The sequence below is a fragment of the Heterocephalus glaber genome, unplaced genomic scaffold (genome assembly GCF_053883595.1).
Source record: "Heterocephalus glaber isolate CG9 unplaced genomic scaffold, H.glaber_assembly_v1.0 deba00001600, whole genome shotgun sequence".
NCBI lineage: Eukaryota > Metazoa > Chordata > Mammalia > Rodentia > Bathyergidae > Heterocephalus > Heterocephalus glaber.
Window position 1 is genome coordinate 10,854,485 of NW_028258372.1, and position 23,861 is coordinate 10,878,345.

The window sequence follows — 23,861 nt, forward strand, 5'->3', positions numbered from 1 at the left end:
GCTGTGTTTGGCAGGCCAGCAAGATGAGGTAATGATCAGCAGAAAATGTCCTAGTTCTTTGGCTCCATCGACGTACAACATTTTTCAAAACAGTTCTCCGTGGGTGAGAACAGAGTCGGTTTGAGATCCCTTGTTCTAATGTTCTGTAGGACTCTAGAGGAATATAACTGTAAACTTTTTGATCCCTTCTAGAATGTTGGAAATATAAATGGTATCTGCTTTGGCCTGTCCTTTCAGAATTGTTTGCACACTGTGAGGTGTATGTGGAAATGAGAACCTTTCATTTGGAAACATTTTAGCTTTCCTTTAAGTCCAGCCTTCTTCTTAAGCACTTCTCCATAGTCCTTACAGCAGTGTTTTCCTAAAAGCATATTTTGTGAACGATTTCTCCAGAACGACAGCAGCCTTTGTAAGACAGATGCCTAAATGACATATGGTTTCCATAAATTTTCTGTCTAGACTAGCTTTATTTAGTGACTTTTGGTCTGAATCGATCTAGTTAAAAGTTTCTGCAGGAGCTTGTATAAAAATTTTAAATGTGGGCAATACCATTAAGGTGTAAAACAAAAAGTTTGACTTTTTATTGGCAAAACATTAAAAGAATTGGTTGAAAATTTCCTTCGGGTTAAGTAATCGTGATCATCTCTGAATGCTCACTCATCCATTCCACTCCCATAGCCCTGTCCAAACGGGAGAGGCTTACCCCAAAAATCAGATAACATACACTCTTTGCTCTTTTCCTAAGTAAATTCTTTGTTTTCCAATCTGTGTGTGTGTGTGTGTGCTAGAAAGCTTTAATTCTTTCTGCAGACTCTTTACGTGGTCCAGGGGACATATGATTTCTTGCCCTTTTAGCACCAACTTTTACAAGCACAGCATTTCTCTCATTTAAAAAAAAAAATCCAATACGCCACTGAGCAAAAGAAACTTAACTGCTAGGAGTTTCGTAGTGCTTTCAACTAACAATGAAAATTCCATTTTAAAATGTGGGTTCTGAGCCAGTGTCAAAGATTCAGTTAGAAACAATACAGTCCATTCAGAGGAAGAGATTTACTTCTAGGCATGTCCAGAAATTAGCCTTTTGCTTCCTCTTTTGTGAGTTAATACAGTAGACCCAGCCTGAGATTAACAACATCAGATAGAGGAGATTTGCAGAAGGGAGAAAATGCAGCCCGATCTGTCCCCACAGTATCATCTCTTGCCTTCTCACTAAGTATCTAATTGGACTTAGCCACATATTTGTTCACTGACACGGCAACTTGCAAGGCATAATGCTTCTCTGTTTTTCTCTGCCTTAAAACTTTTTTTTGTTTTTTTTAACTTGAGCTCTTAGACATGTTAGAGCTCCTCCTGCTGGATTTGTTCTTTTTCTGTTTTGATTACTGGGACTATGATCAGTAAGGGACAATTCTTTGTCTTCATTTTTGCTACTTGGATTGATATCAATGATAAAAATATCATTTGGAAAAATAAATAAATAAATAAAAATTTAAAAAAGAGAAAAATATCATTTGGTGCATTTAAAACTGGTCTTTTAATTCATCACATATCAAGATCAGGTGGAAATGAAATGTTGATGCAACATACTCTCTAAATCTTCAACTTCTTTGCGCATTTTTTGGTTATGTTTTTAAAAATTTTAAAGAATGTGAAAGTTAATTTCTCCATCAATATTTCCAGTTACACAATACCCCTCTCTGAGGAAAGGCCCTAATTTACATCCCTGTGCCTATAAGGCAACCTGTGCTCTCTCAGAAAAGCAAAAAACATTGGTTCTGTCTCCTTAAAGCAGTAAGGAATTTTACAGTTGTATGTACTCAGAGTGCTGCCTTTTTCTTCCCTAATATTAGCTTTTTCTTCACCCTAACTTTAGATGACAAAGGAATAGACATCCAGAAGTGGAAGCTTCCCTCTTCCAACAGCTAGTTCTCAGCATCTCCTTCCCAGCCTCTCTTCTTTCCCTCCTATGGCAGCAACCGCTTCCCTTCCCTGGTGCCTAAAGCAGGAGAGAGCACAGGACAGAAGATGAGAAGGGGCAGAAGTTTTGCCTCTTCCATAATCAATGGGAGTAGACTTCCCTGGCACATAAATCCGTGGAGGCCTCTGGGGAAGGAAGGAAAGAAGGAAGGAGGGAAGGAAGGAAGGAAGGAAGGAAGGAAGGAAGGAAGGAAGAAAGGAAGGAAGGAGGGAAGGAAAGGGAAGGCAAGAAAATTCATTGGAAGAGGACTACCTAATTTAATTCACTAGCCATGCTTATATGAATCTCTTAAAACAAACCAAATCATCCCTGTCTACAGTGTTATCATGCTGTGTTTCTCTTACCTTCTGCTTCTTTGCATCTCTTCAGTCTTTTCCTCAGCTTATCTGTTGTCAATGATATAGTCCAGAGGCCAAAATATTAAAAAGTTAATCTCCAAAATACTGCCTTTAGATATCACATTTTCAAACGACTAAAAAGCCTCTAAGTCATCTGTTTTAGGGTTTTATTAGGACGTGAGACTAGTTAGTTGGTACTTGTAATAAAGAATAAGACAACACTTCATTTTCCAAACCAGCAATACTTTTTCTAGCTTTCTTTCCTTGGTTCACACCCTTTCCTATTCCTGGAATGCCAGTCTTCTCAACTTTCCCTACTTTCTGGAAGCCTTTTTAACCCCCACGTCCCCTTCCAACTCCAGGACAGGACTCTAGGTGTCCCTGCCACTGCTGAAGCACACTCCTGTCTGAGCACCTGCTCTAACCTTGTCAGGTTAACTTGTCTTTCCCCATCTCAACAAGACCCTCCTTCCAGAAAGTGACTATCTTTATTTCTGTTTCTCTGACCCTAATACAGCGCTTTGGGTACACCTGGGGCTTATCGGGGGAAGGAGAGAATACACGATGAGCTAACTTGCAATGCTCAATCAAAATTCATTTTGGAATTCACCCCAAACAGCATATTTTATGAACCAGTGTAAGCATACTTTCTTGTTCTATTAAACATTTCCTGAGTGAATGTTGTTATAAAACTTTTTCTGAATCATAAACTGAGCAGAGTTAATATGGACAAATTATCCTTTAAGCTGCCTTTCTGCCACAACCACGGAACTGGGTATGTTGGTATCATATCTTTGGGGGGAAATCCAAGTCAGGCATTTAGGACAATGTAAAGAAAGTGACGAGGCACATTACATTACCATTATCTCAGAGACTAATTTATACAGGCTATGTGATATGTCTGTATCATCAAATAAAAATTGTAGACAATTTTCTTATGTTCTAATTTCAAATTCTATGAATTGATTCATATTTTACTAATGACATACATTTTAAAATCATGAGTTCATTTTCATAAAGAAATGTCTACTCTGACATGTAGCATGAATCATATTAGAGCATTCTGTAAAATGCTTAAATGGACTCCAAGTCTTGTATTCTTTTTAGAATCTACTTTAAATTATTCTTGGACAGCATTGACTGAGACTTTATTACTTAAGCCCCCCCAAAAGGACAAAAGTGTGCTGGATAATATCCTATAGCATTTTTGATAATAAATTACAAGGTATTATCTTCCATGTGGACAAAATCATGACTGTTATAGCATTTTTCTGAACTTAGCCTCATGCCTTCTAGATATGTAAAACCGATTTATCAAATAAATCCTCAAAATAAGCAAACACAATCTCAAAATCTAACATACTGTGTCCCATAGCTGTTCTCATAGAGCAGACATTTGCAAGAGGAAGTAGAAGCCCTGGATCACATTCTCCCTTTCCATTGCATCTAGGGGTGCTCTTCTTGGCCAAGTTACCCTGAGCCCATTCACTAGTTCAGTCACTGATCTTCCAGTTAGGTCACGGTGACTCCGCAAGACTCACGGAAGACTGCACAAAGTATAGGGAGAAATCAGAGCATACAAGAGGGTTAGAATATTGTTCAGCTAAGATATGCATACCTCAAACTTTGAAAAATGATGTGAGGATTAAATATTTCAAAAGGATCATGGAGAATTTCATTTCCATTTCCATTTTGGAATTTCCAAATTCCATCCAGAATTTCATTCAGGAAACATTTTTTGTTTGTTTTCTGAGAAATTTATCAGATGTGGCCAAAAAGAAAGGAGGCACCTTACATCTAGTCATTAAGGAGACAAAATCCTTCACTGTCAACTACATTAAAAAGTCGAGCAATTTGATATCAGACTTAAGTGTTCTGAAAAACCTGAAATGTATAATTCTCCCTTGATCCTAGATGTAATGTAAAGTAAATTAAACTGTTGACACAGTTATATTTTTGAGCTTCACTTATATTTAATAAGTAGAACTTGTAGTATTGCATTACCTCTTTAATGCAAATAACTACACACTCAAGCAAATACCTCTAGAAGTAACAACTTTTGTGTATCTTTTCTGAAGATTTCGCTTTAATTTGGGACCATCTAACTAATCAGGTTGGATTTCAAATATTTTTTTCCTAAAGATGAGAACTCAAAATGCACATTTGGAGATATTTACTTTCAATACCATTCTCATGAGCAAATATAAGCTTCCCTAAGCAAGTCATGCTAGTGAGAACTAACAAGAAAGCTACTGTATTTTGGTCTTTATGACATGAAGCTTAAACATCTCTGGCCCTAGCTTATTAAGTCTAATTCCCTTAACTATCAAACTGTTTCTGTGGCCATCTCTTAAGTTTCTTCTAGTACTTTCTCTTTTTGTTTTGACGTTTTCTAGAAATACACTGACACTTAAGGTCAAAATCATTTATCATGCCTCAGAGCAGTGATTCTCTAAGCATGGTGCCAGGTTCAGCAGCATCTGAATCACCTTGTTAGAAATGTCCCATCCCAGAAGCAACTCTGGGTAGCTCCTCATAACCTGTGCTTTAGCAAGTCATCCAGAGAATTCTGGTGCAAGGTATAATTTGAGATCCTTTGCCTGCACTAGACCATACCAACAGAACTTCCCAATAGAACAAATTGTAGACTGGGATCTTGGTAGGAAAGGAAGGAGACTGAGTTATGCAGGTACAGGCTGCCTCACAGCCACCAGTCAGATGGTCTGAGCTTCCCATCTGCAGCTGCATAAAGACCAAGCCCTTCAGAAATCTACATTATCCCCCTAGAAAAAAGACAGTAGAGGAATAGTTTCCACACCCACTGGGGAGCTGAGGCACCAAAGTGGTTAATCCTGTTGACCTTTCCCCCAAACCCTGTTGAGATTGGCCTCATATCATGAGCACTCAAAGCCAGTTAAACTAAAGAAGAGCAAATGAAATGTTAGTTCCTTTATTCTTAAAAGACCATAAAATAAGAGAAAAAGCAATTGATGCATTTTTCTCTCTTATCAGTGAAGCCAGTTTTTGCCCCCAAATGCCACCCACCCTGCACAAGCATTTGGCTTTCTTACAAAATTTGTCACTGTCCACAATGCTGTAAATGGTCCATCCCTGCAGCTACAAATACAACTTCAAGTATTACATCTTTCCCTTTGATTTGGAAACAGATTTGGCTCATCTGTCATAACCATAAACTGCCCACACACAATGAAGTATTTCAATAAATATTAACTGATGCAAGCTGCTCCATTTCATCAGAATGGGTTACTTAATGAAGCCTGTCATGAAACAAAGCAACTGAGGAAAATATGGTACAAAACAAAAAACTTTGCTTTGCACAAAATGAGCTGAATGTCTTTGGAAACTCTTTGAATGGTTAGGAACTAGACCAATGAAATGAACTTGAACAGTAAAACTTAAATGTTTTTCTGGTGTCTGAGTTGGCAACCATCTTAACATTGCTTATTAATAAAAATTCACCCTGAACAACTTAATGCTTCTCTTTAATTGCTTTCTAGTAGAATTTTACACACAGATTTTTTTTTATTGTTTTAGAAATAAAATGATGCTTATTTCTTCCAGAAGAATGGTAGAATCTTTAGGATTTTTAATTATTAAGTATATATGGGGGTTCATTTAACTGGAAAGTGGGCATATTCCAAAGATGTCCTAGTCATGCTGAGAAATCATTATAGAAATTTTGTCTTTGATTGTTTCAATCACCACACAGTTACATGGAGGTTTTTTCAATGCAAGGGCCTTAACAAGCTCATGGGTGAATAGATTCCCCTGACTTATTTGGGAAAATAAATACTTAGGATCCAAAGCCCAAGCTAAATTCTGGGATATGGAATAAGTGAGATGCACAACAGGTCAGACCAGTTGCATAGCAAACACATATTCTCCTGGTGTACTCTCTTGTCGTCTTCCTCAGCTGCCCTCTAGTTTGTCCTTCTCGCGACCCGTTTAGCATGGTCCGAGGATTAAAGTTAGCAGATTAATGAGAATTTACTGTGCCATCAGAGAATTTGAATTTTTCTGTTCTTCATCTTTACCAATGAATTCCTCAATTCTCATCATCTAATTTCTAGTTTCTTTCACTCATAATAGACCTACACTCCTTCACAATTTCCAAGATATACATGCAGCATTTAAAATCATGTTTACCCTTGCTTTAACCACATTGTTTTATTCTCCAGCTTCTCAGAGTATACTCCTACAGTGAGAATTACAGAATTTTGCCCCATTATTCCAGTAAAAATGTAGTGCTGCAGTCAAACCACTTGCACATTTTGTCTTAGTCTACTAGTCTGCCACTCTGAATATTCTGAGCTCCTTAAAAATCATCCAGCATGATGCAGTCCACAAAGTCAATGCTCAATTAATAATCATGCACTATATAACTAGAAGCCCTGGTACATATCATCTAGTTGATTCTGTGTCACAGTTGAGAAAACTGAGGCCTAGAGGAGTTGGTGTATTAATGATTGCACAATTCAATAACTGGAGCTAGAGTCCATATCATTTGACTTTTGGTACAGGACCTTTTCTATGTAAACATACTGCCTCAAATATAAGCCTCTGACAAATGCCTCAAAACATTGCATACCTGGCTTCGCTGGACTTGCTCAATTTGCCCCAGCTTTGACTATGCCCTGAATCAACGTCTTGCTTAGGCAAATACATTTCAGAAATCCAGTCATTCATTTTTCCATTACCCAACAAATATCAATTTATTATTGTTTAATTGTGGTGTACTGAAAGCTGAATATATATAAAAATGCAACATATGCAGTCTCTGTTCTCAGGGAACTTTTTGTTTATAGGGAGCACGGGCAAGTTTAGTAAATAAATACATAATCACAGAGTTAAGTGATAGGATGAGAGGCAGAGATGGGGAACTGGGATGGTCTAAAAGAACTGAGGGATGGCATTTAAGCCAGGAACAAAGGGATCTGAAGAGAATCCATTTGCATTCCTTTCTCTCTTGGTTACAAACCTTGGTCCAAGCTATCAATTTGGATAAAACAATTTCTAATCTACACTATATCCTGCTTCTCACTGAATGTGTAGCTTAAGATATACTTTTTCAAATAAAAGCTCCTATGTAAGTCTATTATTATTGGTAGAGTTTCCCTCCAAGTTCAAATTCTCAGCAGCTGCCTACACCCATCCCCATAACTGCTTAATTGTTAAGAATACATCTCCATAGGTTATATTATTATTTATCAAACTACCTAGGATAAGGAGCCTATTATTTAGTACTTATTCCAAGCACCTGCTAAAGAATTGAGTAGTCCAGCATTTTTCTATGTAGAATTTCCAGGAGTCTCAGCCCTACATGTCACTGTTTTATTTTTTGCACCATGGTCATGACTTACTAACAAATACTCCTGTGCCATGATAAAACCAATGAATATCACAAATATTCATAAGTTGTTTTACTGCCAGAATAATAACTTTCCTTTATTCAGTTGTCAAACATTCACTGACTAAACGATAAGCAAAAAGCTAGCCATTGTAGAAACATGAAGAAGACTAAGGCCCAGGACATATCTAATCAGTGAAAACAAACACATAAACCTAATTGGAATTCAACATTCATCGTGATGACTACTAACTGAGATTTGTTGAGATGCCACAAAAGCAACTGTATCTGAACAGAGCAAAGCAGGACAGAGAAGGCTTTGACGGGTATTGAAAGCTAAAAGATGAGCAAAAGGACAATGAGAATGTAACTGTGTGTCATGCAGTGCTAAATACCATGTGAAACTAGTGAAGTGGGCATGACTTCTGGCTTCTAGAAACTTCACATCAAAGGGGAAAACAATGCAGGTTCAAGATTCAAGATATAAGAAATGTGGCCATTTTAAACAAAGATGAACAATATACCATGAGAAGAGGTCACAGGTAAGAAGAAACTTATGAGAGGCTTTTTCCTGGTGGAGAATTGACAGAGCATTTCAGGTGGTCACTGTGGCCTTTCTGCAAGAATAAGACTTACTTGTTTGCTAAATTATACCACTAATGTAAGTTTAGTTTTCTTACTGTGCCTACAATGTATCTCTGTGTATACCTCTAAAAATTGAGTGACTGCTTAATAATAAAAAAAAAGCTAATATAAGATATTAGAATACACCTTCACAGGAAAATGGCTTTACTTTAAAGGCATTTAAACATGTTTTTAGTATAGGGTAAAAAGGAACTCAATATTTATGAGTTTATGTGTAAGTGGTCAATATTTTCAAAATTAAGCAATAATATTCTTTTGCTTTTGCTTTGATTTTCCATGAACTTTTTTGTCGTTTGTGTTGCTGTTACTTGATGGGGAAGCAAGCCCAGGGCCCTGGCAGTGACGGTGCCAGCCCTAACAACCAGGCAACAGAGATGTGCTTTTTAAGCCTTTCAGAATTGTTCTCTTCAACTATCCTAACTTCACTTCTTCATACCTGAAAGTAGACGTTCAGTTTGACCAATGTATTGTTTCCAAAACAGAAGATAATCCCAGGAAGTGATTATAATTGCAGAAGGAGTCTTGTGGGGAAAAAAAATCAGTGGAGAGTTTTTGTCAAAGAGAAATATCTCAGTTTGTATAATTAGTTGAAATTTGGGGAGTATTAAAGTTATCCCCAAGGTACATCATATGAAGTACACACACACAGACACACACACACACACACACACACACAAATTCATTAATACATTTAGAAGATAAATGTGGGAGCTTAGGGAATAAATAATATTGCCTGAAAATAATGAAATTCTCAATAACAATAAAATTTAATAATGTGGAGTATGTTTGCTCAGCACATTCAGCTATCAGAACCACCACTGTCAGCCAGAAAGTGATCAGCATGACTGCTAATAAGAAAACCTTTAGGACCTCAAACTGGAAATAGAGCGCATGCTGTTTCCTCAGTTACTCAGAGGGAGAGAACTCTCCTTGTTGCAGAGAACTCTCAAAGACTTCGTTGTTTGAATCTCTAGTGGCCTGCAAATTAGAAGCAAAACATAGAGCAAATTGGAGAAAGCTATGGGTAAAAGTACTAAGAGGTGGGAACTAACATCCTGATAGAAAAAGAGAAAGAAAATTATATAAAGACAGATAAATATCCCAAAATTGCAATTATCTGAGACTTAATATACCTTTTTAGTTCCTGAGGTAGCTAAAACACAACCCAGCCCATTGTACATAATCATTATACTCTATTGGCTGAAATATGTGTTGTGTTTTTTAGATAGCTTTCAAATGATTTCTTATTTTTAATATTGAAAAGGCTGACTCATTTTGAGAAAGAGATGCATAGGAAAAATACCTAATTTTTCATTGAAAACTGCCAGATGAAGCAAAGATGACAACGATACTCCATCAATACAGACTGCAACCACTCCTGCTGGCCCGACCTGCATGTGCGTGTGCATGATGGCTTTCTTGGTGTCCTTGGGAACAGTTCTCTGCTATTCTGTTTCTTTACCTGTCTCTTTCTCTCTTTCTAGCCGGAGACCACCCCCATCACCAACTCGTCCCACTATAATCCGTCCACTAGAATCCTCTCTGTTAGACTAAGTGAAGTGTCTGGCCTGGCAATTAATCACTAACGAATTATGCGAAAGCAACATAGTTGATAACTGTTGCAGTAAATCATGAGTAGTCGCATGTGTGGACATCAGTAGGCAAGTAACCAGTTTTACTAATGCATTCGTCACTCATCTTCGTTGCTCATGGTATGTCTATTTTGGGAGTTCGGCTCTTGAAAGCTTCTTACCAAGGTAGGTTTGCAGAGCTGCCCTATCCTTTGGGTACCATTTGCCTAGCCTGGCATATATTTGAAATTGCTTTGGATAACTTTTTCCAAGTTGCCTACCAGGGAGCTCATTAAATATAATTCTTAACAGATATGAGGTACTAGTGAGCTTAGAACTAAGCCATACATATTTCCTTTCCCATTCTGTTTAGGATGGCAGAAATTCTCTTGTCTATTATTACTGCTATCACCTATTCTATAATTACATATTTAACTACTCTTTCCTTCTTCTTTATTTCACAAGACTGCTAGAAAATGATTTTTAAAAATTGGAATTCCTTGAGAATAAGGCTTTTCCAGAAGTCCAAGGTAGTTTGCAAAGAAAAAATCTGCACTGTTTTCTCTAGCAAGCTGCTCCTCATGCCAGTATGTTTTGCTTCATGCTACAAGCATAGGCTACAATGAAATCAAAACTTGTTTGAGGTGATATGTCAAGATTGAATTAGTTTCAGGTTTCTAGGAAGAAGCAAAACATTCCATCTCTAAAAATGTCTGGAGAAATGTAATGTCTTTATTTACTTGCAAAGTCACCTCCTTGTAAGTGACATTGAAGACCAACCTGGAAAATGTTTAATTTTTCCAGCTGATCTAATTTTTGGTATGACTAACTATACTTTAGTACTAACTCCAATTTATTATTATTGATTATTATTTTGGTTGGAGCAAAGATAATTCTTTCCATTCTAATTTGCAATTCCCTTATATAGTTGCATGTAAGTAATTATATAAGAACCCTTTAAAAAGAGGTAGTGTGAGTATCCATTCTAAGTTCTGCCCAACCTCAATACTGGGGAATGAATCCAGGGCCTTGCACATCCCACACAAGTGATCTACCACGGAGCAATACCCCCAAGTCAACATTTAAGCTTTCTTAAGAAAGCTTGAGGCTTACTACGATATAATCACATAGAAAGAACAATACCTGGGCTAGAAAGAAAAGTCAGTCAGAGATACCATGATCTAAGGCAGCCCTCTCACTTTTACAGATATACTACTGCAGAGTCCCTACCTAGCTCATTCCAGAAAATGGTACTGAAACATTGAGATCTGAAGCAAACTTGCAATTTGTAAGACTTACAAAAGCAGCTTAGCTTGGAACTTAATGGTTCAGCCTTGAGCCTGGGTTTTGAACTACCGAGGACCAAATGATTAACATGTAGGAAACAGTCAGAAGCCAATTGGAATTCGGTCTGCTAACTGTTCCCAGACAGCAGAGCAAGTATTCACTGAATCATGGTGTCTCATGACATTACTTCATATTCTACAGAAGTAAATCAAGTTTTACTAACTGCAATGTCTCCCTTTGAAAGCAACAAACGTGATTTGTATGTTAATTTAACTTTAATTTCCTGTGCAGTTTATACCCAAGACAGATACTCATAAAGTACGAAGTAAAAACTTTTAACCATTATTAAAAGGAGAATTTGCCATGTTCTAAAGGGTTACAGCTACCCCACTTATAATTGGAAGAAAATAGAGAATACAAGATTTACGAAAAGGACATGCCAAGTTTCCAATTTATAAGTGATTATAGAAAGAACATTTCTACTCTGATGTCCTCTTATATCTTATTTTTTCTCTTTGAAAAAACACTCTTTGCAAATGGAATCGTGGACAAAATATAAAGTACATTTCAACAATAAATAAACAGAAAGTCCTACGTCTACAAACAGTAAAACAATCTGCAGTGAGTCTTTTCATAAAACTCCCTCTTTTTAGGATTCCCTTTGCTTCTTCCTTTGAATTCTCTAAAACAGGCAGCTAACATTCTATATTCCAGGGTTTGGCTTTGTGCTAAATGTGGTTTTGCATTTTGCTGTATTTCAAAAATTTCCTTCTGTTGGAAGAAAATATTGTGGACAACCACTGGTGTGTTCTCAGATCAGCATAAAGCATGTAAAAAAAAGTTGGAGACTTTTTTTCCAAGTTTCTTTCCACCGTTCTTAGGCAGTCATAAACAATGGCATTTGTCATCGTTGGCTTTTAATTTTAGATTATAGTTCCACAGATGCACTGTTCCAATTGTCTCCCCTTGATGGTACATTTTTATTCCATTTTTTTAAGTTTTGTCTAATAGAACTGACTCTCCCTGAAATTTCACCAGTCATATTTGAGAATATTTTCAATTTGCTTTAGTACTGTGTTCTAGGGGTTTGCATTCTGCTAAAGGGAGATGCCAATGTGAATGAAGTCTGAAGCGCTGGAATGTATGTGTACAGTGTGAGGTTCAGCATGCACATCAGGTCTTAGGATGGGACTGTAGCTTAGAGCTTTCTGTTTCCCATTCCATTTCTAATTGTTCTGATGTTGTCAACGCAATAGCTATAGCTCCATCTTGTCTAGCATACTGAAAAAAAATGTTTTTAGGATTGGAAAAACTAAATGTATATGTTTATTTTATAAGTAAATCTAACTTTATTGTCACATGCTAAATCTTGCATGCATATGGACTAATTGGAATAACCATTTACTCAACTGTGGACAGATTATTGAAATAGTTGATTTAGAACAGGCATATTGCATTTCCAGAATTCATCTACCAAGAATATCCTTCTGAGTATTGCTTTTAGCTGTGTTTTATAACATAGAAGAGCAGTAGGGTCTGTTTATTAGCAAATTTGCTATAGTTCAGACACAAATTCGTCCCAAAACATAATGAAACTGGTTTCTGCTATATAACTATAAACCTTCTGAATTTAGGATAAAAGTTAGCCACATAGATTAATTTTGAGATTTTTTAATATACACTGTAGCCATAATTCTCCAATATTAAATGGGACTTAATACCAGTGTGTGATAAATGTTGATGCTTTCTGTGTACAAACACATTTTCTATGCATGTGTCTCTGTGTATACAGTATATACATAGTAAATTTGTTCCTGTAAGTACATGTATTTTGTTTCTCTTTAAGTAAGTTTAGAAGCACTTGTTAAAATGCCACAAGCATGAGTTTGATTGTATGTGCATTGTGTGTGTATGTGTGTATATATATATATATATATATATGTATGTATAAGTACGGGTGTAAATATCTATGTAAACACGTGCTTAGTATGTGTGAGTATGAATAATTTTTAAACTGTTAATCCAAAAGATATCTTTGGAAGATCTGTCATAACACATAATAACAGTGGTTCATGTCTCATAACATACATGAAACATACAAAATTTACTAAACCTGATCATATTCATTCTGAGAGGCACAAAGCTTATAATAACCATGACAAGGTAACATCCACAGACATTAGTATCTAAATCCACAGCACTTCTATCTAAGATGGAATTACCTTTGACAGTATAGTTTAATAAGATCTGGAAACCTTCCTTTAAGATCTCCAGGTAGAATTACAAGTTATTTTTAGATGCTAACTGAATGTTGAAAAGCTAAGCTGATCTATATAATCATTTTTTCTTTATATGAAATGTAAAAAAAAAAAAAATAGAAGTATTCACCCACAGAAAAAGTAATGGATTTTTCTGAGTAAAATTGCTTTTTAAATGCAGTAGAGAAGTTACTTAATTCCTTGGAGGTAGGTTATCAACTTTTTCAAGTAAACACTTTTCATTTGGCAAATGGTATAATTATTTGAAATTGACAGCAATCCCCTTAGAATTAAGAATAAAGGTGAAACAGTAGGTCTCTGAACAGTTGAACTCAGTGTAAAAATGACCACGGATGAGACTCAGGCCCTGAGTTTTGTCCCATTTCACCGAGAGGACAACGATCTGTGTGCTCAGAGCTCAATGTGAACGAAGGCACATGATTTTGGAGAAATAGTGGATAGCTCACCACATCACTGAATCCTTTCTAAAGATCTCTAGTGTGTCTTCTAGATACTCTTAGTAATTCTGTCTAGTTGGTATGTTTAAAAGTGTGTGGTGCTCTGTATGTGAAACTTTAATAATATTTTTGAAATACATGTAGTATATGCATTACCCTTTGTGTGTGTATGTGTGTGCATGTGTGTAAATGCATATATGTAAGAATGTGTATGAGAGAGAGAAAGAGAGGAAACTCAAGGAAGAGTCTCCTGTTTAAGACTGTCCATGCTGGTATACTGGTGAGGCTCTTCACCTCTTTGGTGGAGGGTTTCACAGGCGGCTCAGCATTAATTTCTTTTTAATCTCTACCCTTCGATTCTTTAAACTTTGCTTGTGATGTAATTTTTAAATTATGGCAAAAATGACTCTGCCTTCTTGCATTGACCTCTGTCGATCTGTTTTACAGATTTCTCCTGACCAGAGATCTTACCACTATTAATTTGATTTGTTTTATTTCATATGGACAGCCTTTGTTTTGCTTCTTGTCTGTATTCCTGTTTTCTGCCTTTTCCGAGTCAAATTCTTCTTTCACTTTTTCTATGAAGTAGTTCACAAAAGTGAAACCTTGTGTTCTCTGTTGATTCCTTAATTAATGTGAGCCAGCATACTTCCCACTGTCTTCTTGGCACTTTTCAGGATTTCTTACTGACTGCTGATTTATGGATTCTGTGAATGGAATTTTTGAAGCAAATTCCTAGAGCCTGTATCATTCTTGAAGGTCACATGTACCTATTGTGAAAATGTGAAGCTGTATTTCTGAACCTGAAATAAATTATAACATTTGAAGGACCCTCCCTTTCCTCATTCTTGTATATGAGTTATGTCTATGCATTTTAGTAATACCTGGGGCTATAAAAAATTTATAGCTCTTATGTTTGACTTGGCCTATCGAAATGGAAAATGGTAACATTTTGCTTTTCTGTCATTAATTAGGGGAAGGAGAAAAAAGATTTTTAAGGCAGCAAATTGGATAAATCAAAGACAGGACAATGGGCATGATTTTTCCCCTATTTGAAATAATTGTTGGAATAGACTGAAGGATACAAACCTTAGATAGCTAGAGGGTATGAGATGTTTACCATTGAAAAATTAAGTATGTGTCAAAAAATCTGGGAAGTAGAAAGAGGAATGATGTTCTGCCCAAATGTTAGGTCAACAGAAGGCAGATCTTTCAGTAAATAATTGAACTCCTGTGCTGGGGATTTAGGTCAGTGGCAGTGCACCTTGCAAGCCCAAGGTCCTGAGTTCAATCCACAGTACAGAAAAAAAAAAAAAATTGAGCTCCTCTCCCAACAGTTAGCCTCTATTACTTACTTCAGTGGCTTTAGGCTGGGATAAGTGAATTAAGTGTGCTTATGCTAGTACAGATTGTCACCAACAAAATGGTGGGTGATAGAACCATGTAAAAGGGCAATGATACCTTCCAATTTAGGACAGTGCTCCCAGAGTATTGTATCTGAGAGCTTTGTATCGCAGTAGCATCTGAGGCCCGGGAAGAGGGTCCCAGGGATCGGGAGACTTAAAGCAGGTCAGAGACACACATACAGTGAGGCTTCGTGAGCCTGGGTGATTTTCTATGTTACTTTGTTCTACTCTCCACAAAAAGAGTTACGTTAAATTAGTTACCTTACCCTTGTGAGACTATTGTGAAAGGGATCTAGGTTAGTTTAAAATTAAAGATCATCAGAAAAATTTAGAATACCTATTTCTGTTGCCTTTCTTCACTTTCCCAAGCCATCAGGCTCACCCACTGTGCTGAGATGGTAAGTTACCTGAACGATGGGCAGACAAAGCAAGTGGAGAACGTTTTGTGAGATTTTCATAGAAAAGAAAAAAAATTATAAAAAAAAAAACTTTTCTAGGGATCTTGCCAGAGGAACCATCACAGTAAACTGCAGCATTGAGATAGATCTAAAGGAATCTTGGATCTTAATAATAATGGAGTCTTTCATATATAATTATTCCTATGTCCCATATGCAGATTTTCCCATCTCTTTATGTTAGTGTTTTGGTCAAACAACTTTATTGTTTTTTAGAATGTTTAAGAAAATAAAACTTCAAGTTAAAATCTTTATCAGGTTGATTTGCTTATGTAGTAAATACCAGTATAATGAGCTTTGAAATTTGTTAACAATTCACTGTCCAGATTTAGGACTCCAGCTTTCATGATGGGGCAACAACAGCATGAGATACCTTTGTAGCTCTACAGGTAAAAAAAACCCGGTATGTTCAGTCCTTGGTTTCAAGTGCTCTAAGTAATACAGAGAATTCTGGAAATGAATTAGCAAAAACCCAAACTGCCAAGATTCCTGACAGAACTGACTCTGGCCTACTCACTAAATGTTGGCATCAGCAACAGTGGGTTTCTTTGTTTTGGTTTGGTTTTTTGGCGATGAGAGGAAAGTTAGATGCAAGATAAGTAAGATGGGCCTGGGATTTAGCTCAGTGGTTCCGCCTCCTGCCTCACAAGGGCTCAAGGTCCCGAGTTTGATCCCTGGTAACAACAACAACAACAAAAAAAGATAAGTAAGATGAAAAGAGCTGTCTGAGGGGATATATCCCTGGTGTTTGAAGCAAACATTCTAGCTGTGGGTGAAATATATTTCAAGACAAAGTTTCTGATCTTATTCCTGGATTAGGACAGCCAAGGAGCTCCAATAGGAAAGTGATTTGGCGCATGCCCACACAAAGCCCCTTCAGCACTGTGGACTTGCTGTTCAGTTTAATGGCTCACCTCCCCACCCTGCTGAGGTAATTAAAGTGTTCTAAAGCCCCTTCAGAATTCAAAAATAGTTTCTGTTTGCTGGCCAGGTGATAAATCTCATTGAGCCTGACAGAAATTCAATTATACTTTCTTCATGAAAACACCAGGGATACCCATTACCTGGTTCTCTCAAGCTAAAGGCTTGCAGATCCCCTGCAGTTGAAAGGTTAGGTACTAATAACAAGTTCTTCGTCGTTTAAATGGATGGATGGCCTCTTTAAGGTAGCCAGCTTAAATTGGACTGAAAACAAACTGGTCTTGGCTTTGGGGAAGAACAGCTCAGAAATAGCTACCAGTTGGTCTCTGTTAACATCACACAAAAGAGAGAATTAAAAAGTTTTTTCTGTTTTTGCTTTTTATAGACATCATAGCTCCACTCACTGAGGAGTTACAAGATTAACAAGTGTGGAAGTGCATTGCTGAACACCTGGTTGAGTAGCCAAAGCAAAGCCCCAAAGAGAGTAGGGCATGAGATAACCTCACAAGTCTCTGGCCTGCTGCAATGTTGAGTTCATTCCAGATTTAGTTTGAAAGCGGAAATTGCGGTGTACGCTTTTGCTGGAAAGCAGTGGGAAAGCTCTCTTTGTCCTGCTATTTGTCTACTAGAGCTGTTCATGGCAATGTATAGTTGCCATGCCTTCTCCATCTGTCTGCAAATCATCTTCCTGGCAAATAGCAGAGAGGCTGATGTTGAAGGAAGCACAGCTCTGGAGTGTGACAAGCCGGGCTAGGGATACGGAGAAAAGTCCAGTGGATTAAATTTCATTTACTCTGAACACACTTCAGAATAAATCAGCTGTCCCTACCTCCCGGACAGAGTGAAATCTTACAAAATCTTGGGGTCACCGTGAATCAGCCCTGACCTCCTACTGTCCCTAGGCCCGATTCCAGGCTGTCACAAGTCTAAACTATTCACCTGGAGCAAATTCTTATTTAGAAATGCTTCCCGTGAGATTAACCCCTGACCATTTTCTGCACTGTGATTACTATGCTCCCTTGATCTCTTGACACCTTCTCATTTCCCTCACTTTAAAATGATAATTTCACTTTAAATACTTCTGTATCAATGCCTTTTCCCTCTACAGAGATTGCAGAATATTCATTCAAGTCTTTGGAAATAATCTAGTGTCACAGAGTCAGGGCTGGGAATCAAATATGCAAGTTATAAAGATATTTGGCTCGGGTGCTATCTCAGTTTTCCTAAAAATGATTGCATGAACTTATAATTTCATGGTGCAAAATAATAAGATTATTAAATAAGCTCAGACCTAGCGCCCCGCTCGTAGCCAGGAAATGTCCTGGCATTTGCTAACGTTGCCTTACGGTCCTTCCATGTCCCCTGCGTGTGTGCCTGGTTTTTGTTTTGTTCTGTTTTCTGTCTGATTTGAATTTGACTTTTGTGAAATATTTTTGCATGCTATTATTTGGATTTATTTTATATTTTACACATTGTTTTCTTCCTCTGCATCTGTGTTTTTCTTCCTGTTATTTTGTTTTGTTTTGTTTTGTTTTTACTAGGCGACCCCCTCCTGCAGTTCCAGGACGACCATCTTAACCCCCGTCATTCATCTCTTTTTGTTTCCAACAACATGTCTGTCTGTGGTATTTAAAAGTCTTTCATTTGCACTACATGTCATATGTACATAAAAACTTTTATTTTTGATCTTTGTCTATAATAAAAATAAAGTTTATTCTATATAAAAACTGAAAAGTGTTTGTTTCTTTTCCTAAAGACACAAATTAAAATAAGAATTTGTTTCACTAAAACCAGGTAAGGTGAACAATACATAACTTGGTATTTTAAAATTAATTAAAAAGATCTAAGTTCTTTTTTTTTTTTTTTTGGACCTGGGATCGAACTCATGACCTTGTGCTTGCAAGGCAGGGGTCGGAACCATTGAGCTAAACCCCCAGCCTCTAAGATCTAAGTTCTTAAAGCATTGTGATTTAAGATACTCTTTGGTAGAGAATAATAGTCTATTTTCAACTGAAATTTCTACCCAAAAGAAAAGTAAAAAGATGAAGAAAAATTCTGAGAGTCTAGAAAAGACACAGAAAACTATGTAATTTCAATCTGCCTCCAGGAATCCTGTTAATAATTATTGCACCAAAATAGTCTTCCTAATTTTATTATTTTTCTAAATACTCTTAGGAGGTAAAATATGTAAGATCATGCAAAAAGGTAGGTCTGAAACACATAACCTCACATATTTTATTTGGCTGATCCAGGAGTTTAAAAAAATATCATAAACTGGGCCCAGTGGCATATACCTGTAATTCCCGTTATTCAAGAGACTGAGGTAGGAGGATCTTAAGTTCAAGGCTAACCTGAGCAACTTAGCAGGACCCTCATGTGGCGGGGGGGGGGGGGGGGGGAAGAGGGGAATAGGAAAGAGAAAGGGAAAGGAAAGGGGCGGGAGGAAGGAAGGAGCCCATTCAAAATGTAATAAAATTAGGCAAGGAAACGTGGCCACCTTGAGAAGCTCCATCATAATGTCAGTATAGTACAAGAAAAACCAAATCTTTATAAGTTTAAGGAAAAACATAACTTTTTTACACCTTCATCCTCAAATGATAATTCCAACATTGAAATTTTAGCTCATTGTGTTAAAATATCTCAGACTTCCCCAAATAAAATGTTTATTAAGGTAATACAGTACACTCTGCCACAGAGGTGACAGCCTCCCCAAACGTTTTTAATTTAATTCAAAATGTTGTGACAATTTACAGGGTGTTATTGTAATTTCAAAGTAGCCCTTCTCAGACAAGATCTCTCAATGTGACCCACATCAGCTATGTAAAGTAAGAATACTGTAAGGCAAGAGAGTGAAAATATCATCCATCAGCACTTGCATTCCACTCATCTCAGTGGCATTGTACTTACCTGTGACCTAGGTAAGCCCTCGTAATGAAAGGAGTGAGGAAGATGTGGGCAGGCTCTCCCAATTTAAAAGGAGAGATCCCTCATTAATAATGCTTTTTCTTTGGACAATAAAAATATTTTTATCATCTGAAGTCTCCACTCAATGCAAAACCAACTTGTCGGGTTGAAAGTTTTATGTCACATGTTTCACCCATTTTCAGTGTATCCCAGGTCGGTGGTGACCAGTCATAGTCACTGGTCACAAAGTTCAAAGGCTCCAAAGCAAGGGGTTTACCGGAAGCCCATGTAGACCTGCAGGTGATTGAATTGGTACAAAATAATGAGTGTAAGCACATAGTTCTGCTCTTCCCTTCACCTCACTCTGGGCACTTGGCTTTTTGTTTTTTGGTACTGGGGATCGAACTCGGGTCCTTGAGCTTGCGAGGCAGGCGGTGGAACCACTGAGCTGAATCCCCAGCCCAGCATTTGGCTTTTTCATCAGTATTGTTACTGCATGACATTCTTATGAGAGAGCATACTCCCTCCAATAGACACAATATTCCCAGATTATTTCCCCAAGCCGAAACAGAGCTCATCAATGGGAAGGTTTTCTCCAATTCACTTGTTGTAAGTGTTTGTGCTTTTTCATTTTGTCTGAGATTTCAAGAAGAGCTTATTTCTAAACAATGTTACACAGTTTACATGTTTAAACTTTAGGTTGACCTAATGAACAAGGAGAGAAGAATACTCCAGTCGTGGCAGAATGAAATAATAACATTAGTCTCCTCAACACAGACGCGTGTTCCCCTGCTCATGTTCTAGAGGCAAGAAAAGAAACAGGGAAAGTCAGGGAAGGAAAACAACAGCATAGATTTAGTCTGTTAGGTGTTGTTAATATGTATTTCTATTAGTAATATTTCTACATCTCACTCCAACTCTCCATTAACTCTCTGTCTCCATCTCCACCTCTGCCCTCCATATTTGATAAGAGAATTAGAAAGGTTTTTATTATTCAGAGTTGATCATAATTCAGGAAGGTCAGAAGTCAAACTGTAGCACCTTTAGTAGACATATTCCTTAAATATCACCATGGCTTTATGCATCAAACATTTCTTGAAGTCATAATAATCTCCTAGTCACTGGGAGGGCCGCAGAAGTAACAGGAAACCTGCTTATACAGTAGCTAAATAAACAGATACAGTGCTATGAGACAGAAAGGTTGGGTCAGTCATCTTTCCAGGGAAAAACTGTGCTGACAGCGATTTCAGTTGTACATCATGCTATTCACTTGCCCCAGTACAGGCTAATGTTCTAGAACGTGGTGATTGTGACTTCTGACAAAGAAAGGAATAATGGAATTCATTTTGACCAATCAAAAAACCAAACATTTCATTCCTAACAGCATATAGAATGCAAGACTCTAATTCACTGTATTGGTTGGTTGAGTTTTGAAACCATGGCCTGCTGACTTGCTTTGGCTCCTGACTGACAGTCTGCGGATTTAGAAGGTAACTCTGCCACAGTCTTCCCCCGGGCAGCAGGGAGAGGAGCTGGAGTTCCCCAGGCTACAGCTGGAAAACCCCAAACCATAGAAGATATGGAAAAAAGAGAACTAAAGGTAAGAAGAAAAAACAAAAGTCCAATCCTTTCCTTGTGGGGGTTCACTGTGAACAAATGTCTGTAAGCCTTAGAGGCCTCATATACATCAAGAGGTGTACCAGTAGACATCCTAGAAGTGCCAAGCCTGAGGGAAGTAGGAAATAACTGATGCTTATTTACAGGCAAGGATATTTCAATGGGCTTGGAACATGATAGACTTCAATGCTCTTTATCGTATAACAGTGGTGGCGAACCTATGGCACACGTGCCCCAGCCAGCTGTTTGTTATCATTGAAAGTTCTAAAAGGTTTGCCATCACTGTACTGTAGGTTAAAAAAGGTACTTGCCAATGTTTGATTCATAACTTAACATTAAGTATGCGGTAAAAAATTCTCATAAAATTGATATTAGATTCTTTAGTTCCAGTTTCCTGTGATTCTGAAGTAAAGCTTCCTAATGTTCATCTATGAGTCCATTTTTTATGAATGTTGCTCACAGAAAGACTGCAAAAAATGAAAAAAAACTATGATTTCTAGGGTTTTTGAGTAAATCACATTGAGCTTATCAATATCACATCACTTTATGTTCCCCAGTTAAAGACATACCAGCTGCCTCAATATCATAGTGTACATCTGTTGTTTTTAATTGCTGGTTTTAATGCTGCAAGTTCCTATACAATATTTTCAGCATATTAAGATCAGATTTGGTAGCAAGCTGCTGGATGAGTCAAGGTTACAAATTGCTACTTCCCTACTCTGTTTGTCATCAAATTTCATGATGCTTTATATCAAGTTTGATTTTCAGTCCTAGTTCAGATCTTCAGTGACACTCATGATCGTGAGTCAAGAGCAGGCACGGAGTAAAGACAGTCTCAGCCAGCACCAGAAGGCCAAAAGAAAATTAAGGATCCTCCAGACACTAAGCAAGACTCTAGTGAAGTGAGTTCTGCCTCTCAACACAGCTGCTAACAAAGAATCAAGCCCTGCTTCCTCAAGCCCAACCTTCCACGGCGTCTTGGGCAAGGCTGGCCCTCACCATGATCTCTGATCACTTTGCCCAGAATCAAACTTTCTAGAGCATCACAACACTGCCTGCTATTAAAGTTTGGCACAGTTCTCAGGAAATGTGTGTCATTATCCCCAAAGAGTGCTGGTCAAAATGCACACCACCCAGAGAATTTGCACACTGATCTTGTTACAATGACATGCTTCTGATGCTATGAGGAAACTCACAATGTGAGTCACTTCCTTCACGGTGAGAAGCCCCCAGAAATCCACCACTCCCCACACATACTCTAGCCACACTTTCTAACCTCAACTTGCTGGTGTCAGTAGCCTTTTATGCCAGTCTGCGTGAGCCATCCCAGAACCCCCAGACTTGTAGGTCATCACCTATGCTAATCCACATACAGTTCTGTACATCCCTGTTCTGCTCGCCTGCTTCTCCCAAACTTTGGACACCTTCCAGTGCACCGTCTCTAACTCACCACTCCAAATTTCTCTGCATTTTCAACCTAGTCCCTGGGACGCACTCTTGACAGCCTTGCTCTAACCAGATTTTTCTCTGAAAGCACTAATTTCTCTGCAATCTTCTCAAAAGATTCTCCCACAGCCTGGCAGCCTGGAATGGACATGGTATCCTTATTTGACTTTTTTACATTCAGACTATTCTTTCCTCATGCCTAAAGACCCCAGCTTTAAATCTCCACATCAGATCCTAGCGCCCCTAACTGACGTTGCTTTCAGCCACCAACCCCAATCCCTTCTCCCTTATTTCTTGATGATATTTAGTTTCTGTTTTACTTGCTCCTTCCAGTGCTAACTCCTGTCCTACTTCTTAGAGATTTTCATATGTAGTATAATTGAAAATATGTTGAGTGTTTACATTTTACAAATTAGTTACAGTAAAAGATTCATTGCCATCCAAAACACTCCCCCTTACTTCAAACACAATTATCCCATCACTTTTGCCACTTTCTGAAGCAATTCTGCAAGTCCTTTTTATTGAGCGACTTTAGTTTTGCTGTCATGGCTGCCTCGATGTTCTAAACTGAATCAGAATGTTTACCATTCATGGTCATTTTGACTTTGGGGAAGAGTTAGAATTTGCACAATGCCAGATCCAGTGAACAAGCAGATGTGGACACACCATAATGTTATTATGACCCTGCACCAACATTCATTTTATTTTTCATCCCACCTTGTAAAGACACAAAAGAGAACTTCCAAATCTGCCTCAGAAAGTGGCATGAATGATGAGAAGTGTGTTCAAAGTGTGTGTGGGTTGGGGGGAGGGTATGTTGAAGGGGTTTACTAGCAATGTATCTTTTACTACAATAGCTTTTTAAAATTTAGACATTCACCATATATTTGGTTCATCTTTTGTGTCCCTGATGTAAACTACCCCATCCTCTCATTTTCCTGGGCTTCATTCTTCCAATGATCTTGCCCTCCACCCTATCTCAGCTACTCATTCCCCAAATTTTAATTTTGTCTTTATCCACTCTCTGATCTCCACTTCGTATTTTTGTCACTCACTTTTTCTATAGTTCTAACCTCTTGGACATCCAATCAACAGACCTTTTTTCTGTCCCTCAGTCCCCTGTCCTTCATACCCAACTTAAATTCTATGATCAGTCATTGTAAGCATACCTATATACCTTTGGCCTTGGACCTTCCCTTAGTTTGATAA

At 37.7% G+C, this 23,861-nt stretch overlaps 1 protein-coding gene and 1 long non-coding RNA gene across 8 annotated transcripts in view; both read left to right on the plus strand.

The window, feature by feature from the left end:
* The window catches only part of Dnm3 (dynamin 3), a 587,991-nt gene extending 569,604 nt beyond the window's left edge, over window positions 1–18,387 (plus strand). For 6 of the 7 annotated variants that reach the window (XM_021265415.2, XM_021265416.2, XM_004853428.4 and 3 more), the window contains one exon: window positions 9,814–14,733. In XM_021265415.2, coding sequence (XP_021121074.1) covers window positions 9,814–9,883 — 70 coding nt within the window. In that variant the 3' untranslated portion in view covers window positions 9,884–14,733. Of the gene's footprint in view, window positions 1–9,813; window positions 14,734–18,226 lie in introns of those variants that run through there. The other variant, XM_021265417.2, reaches the window with a different exon arrangement.
* A 705-nt stretch (window positions 18,388–19,092) lies between these two features.
* Window positions 19,093–22,285, plus strand: LOC110350909 (uncharacterized). The gene is made up of 2 exons (XR_002397849.2): window positions 19,093–21,189; window positions 21,975–22,285. It is a non-coding gene; the product is annotated as an uncharacterized LOC110350909 (long non-coding RNA).
* The last annotated feature ends 1,576 nt before the right edge of the window (window positions 22,286–23,861 follow it).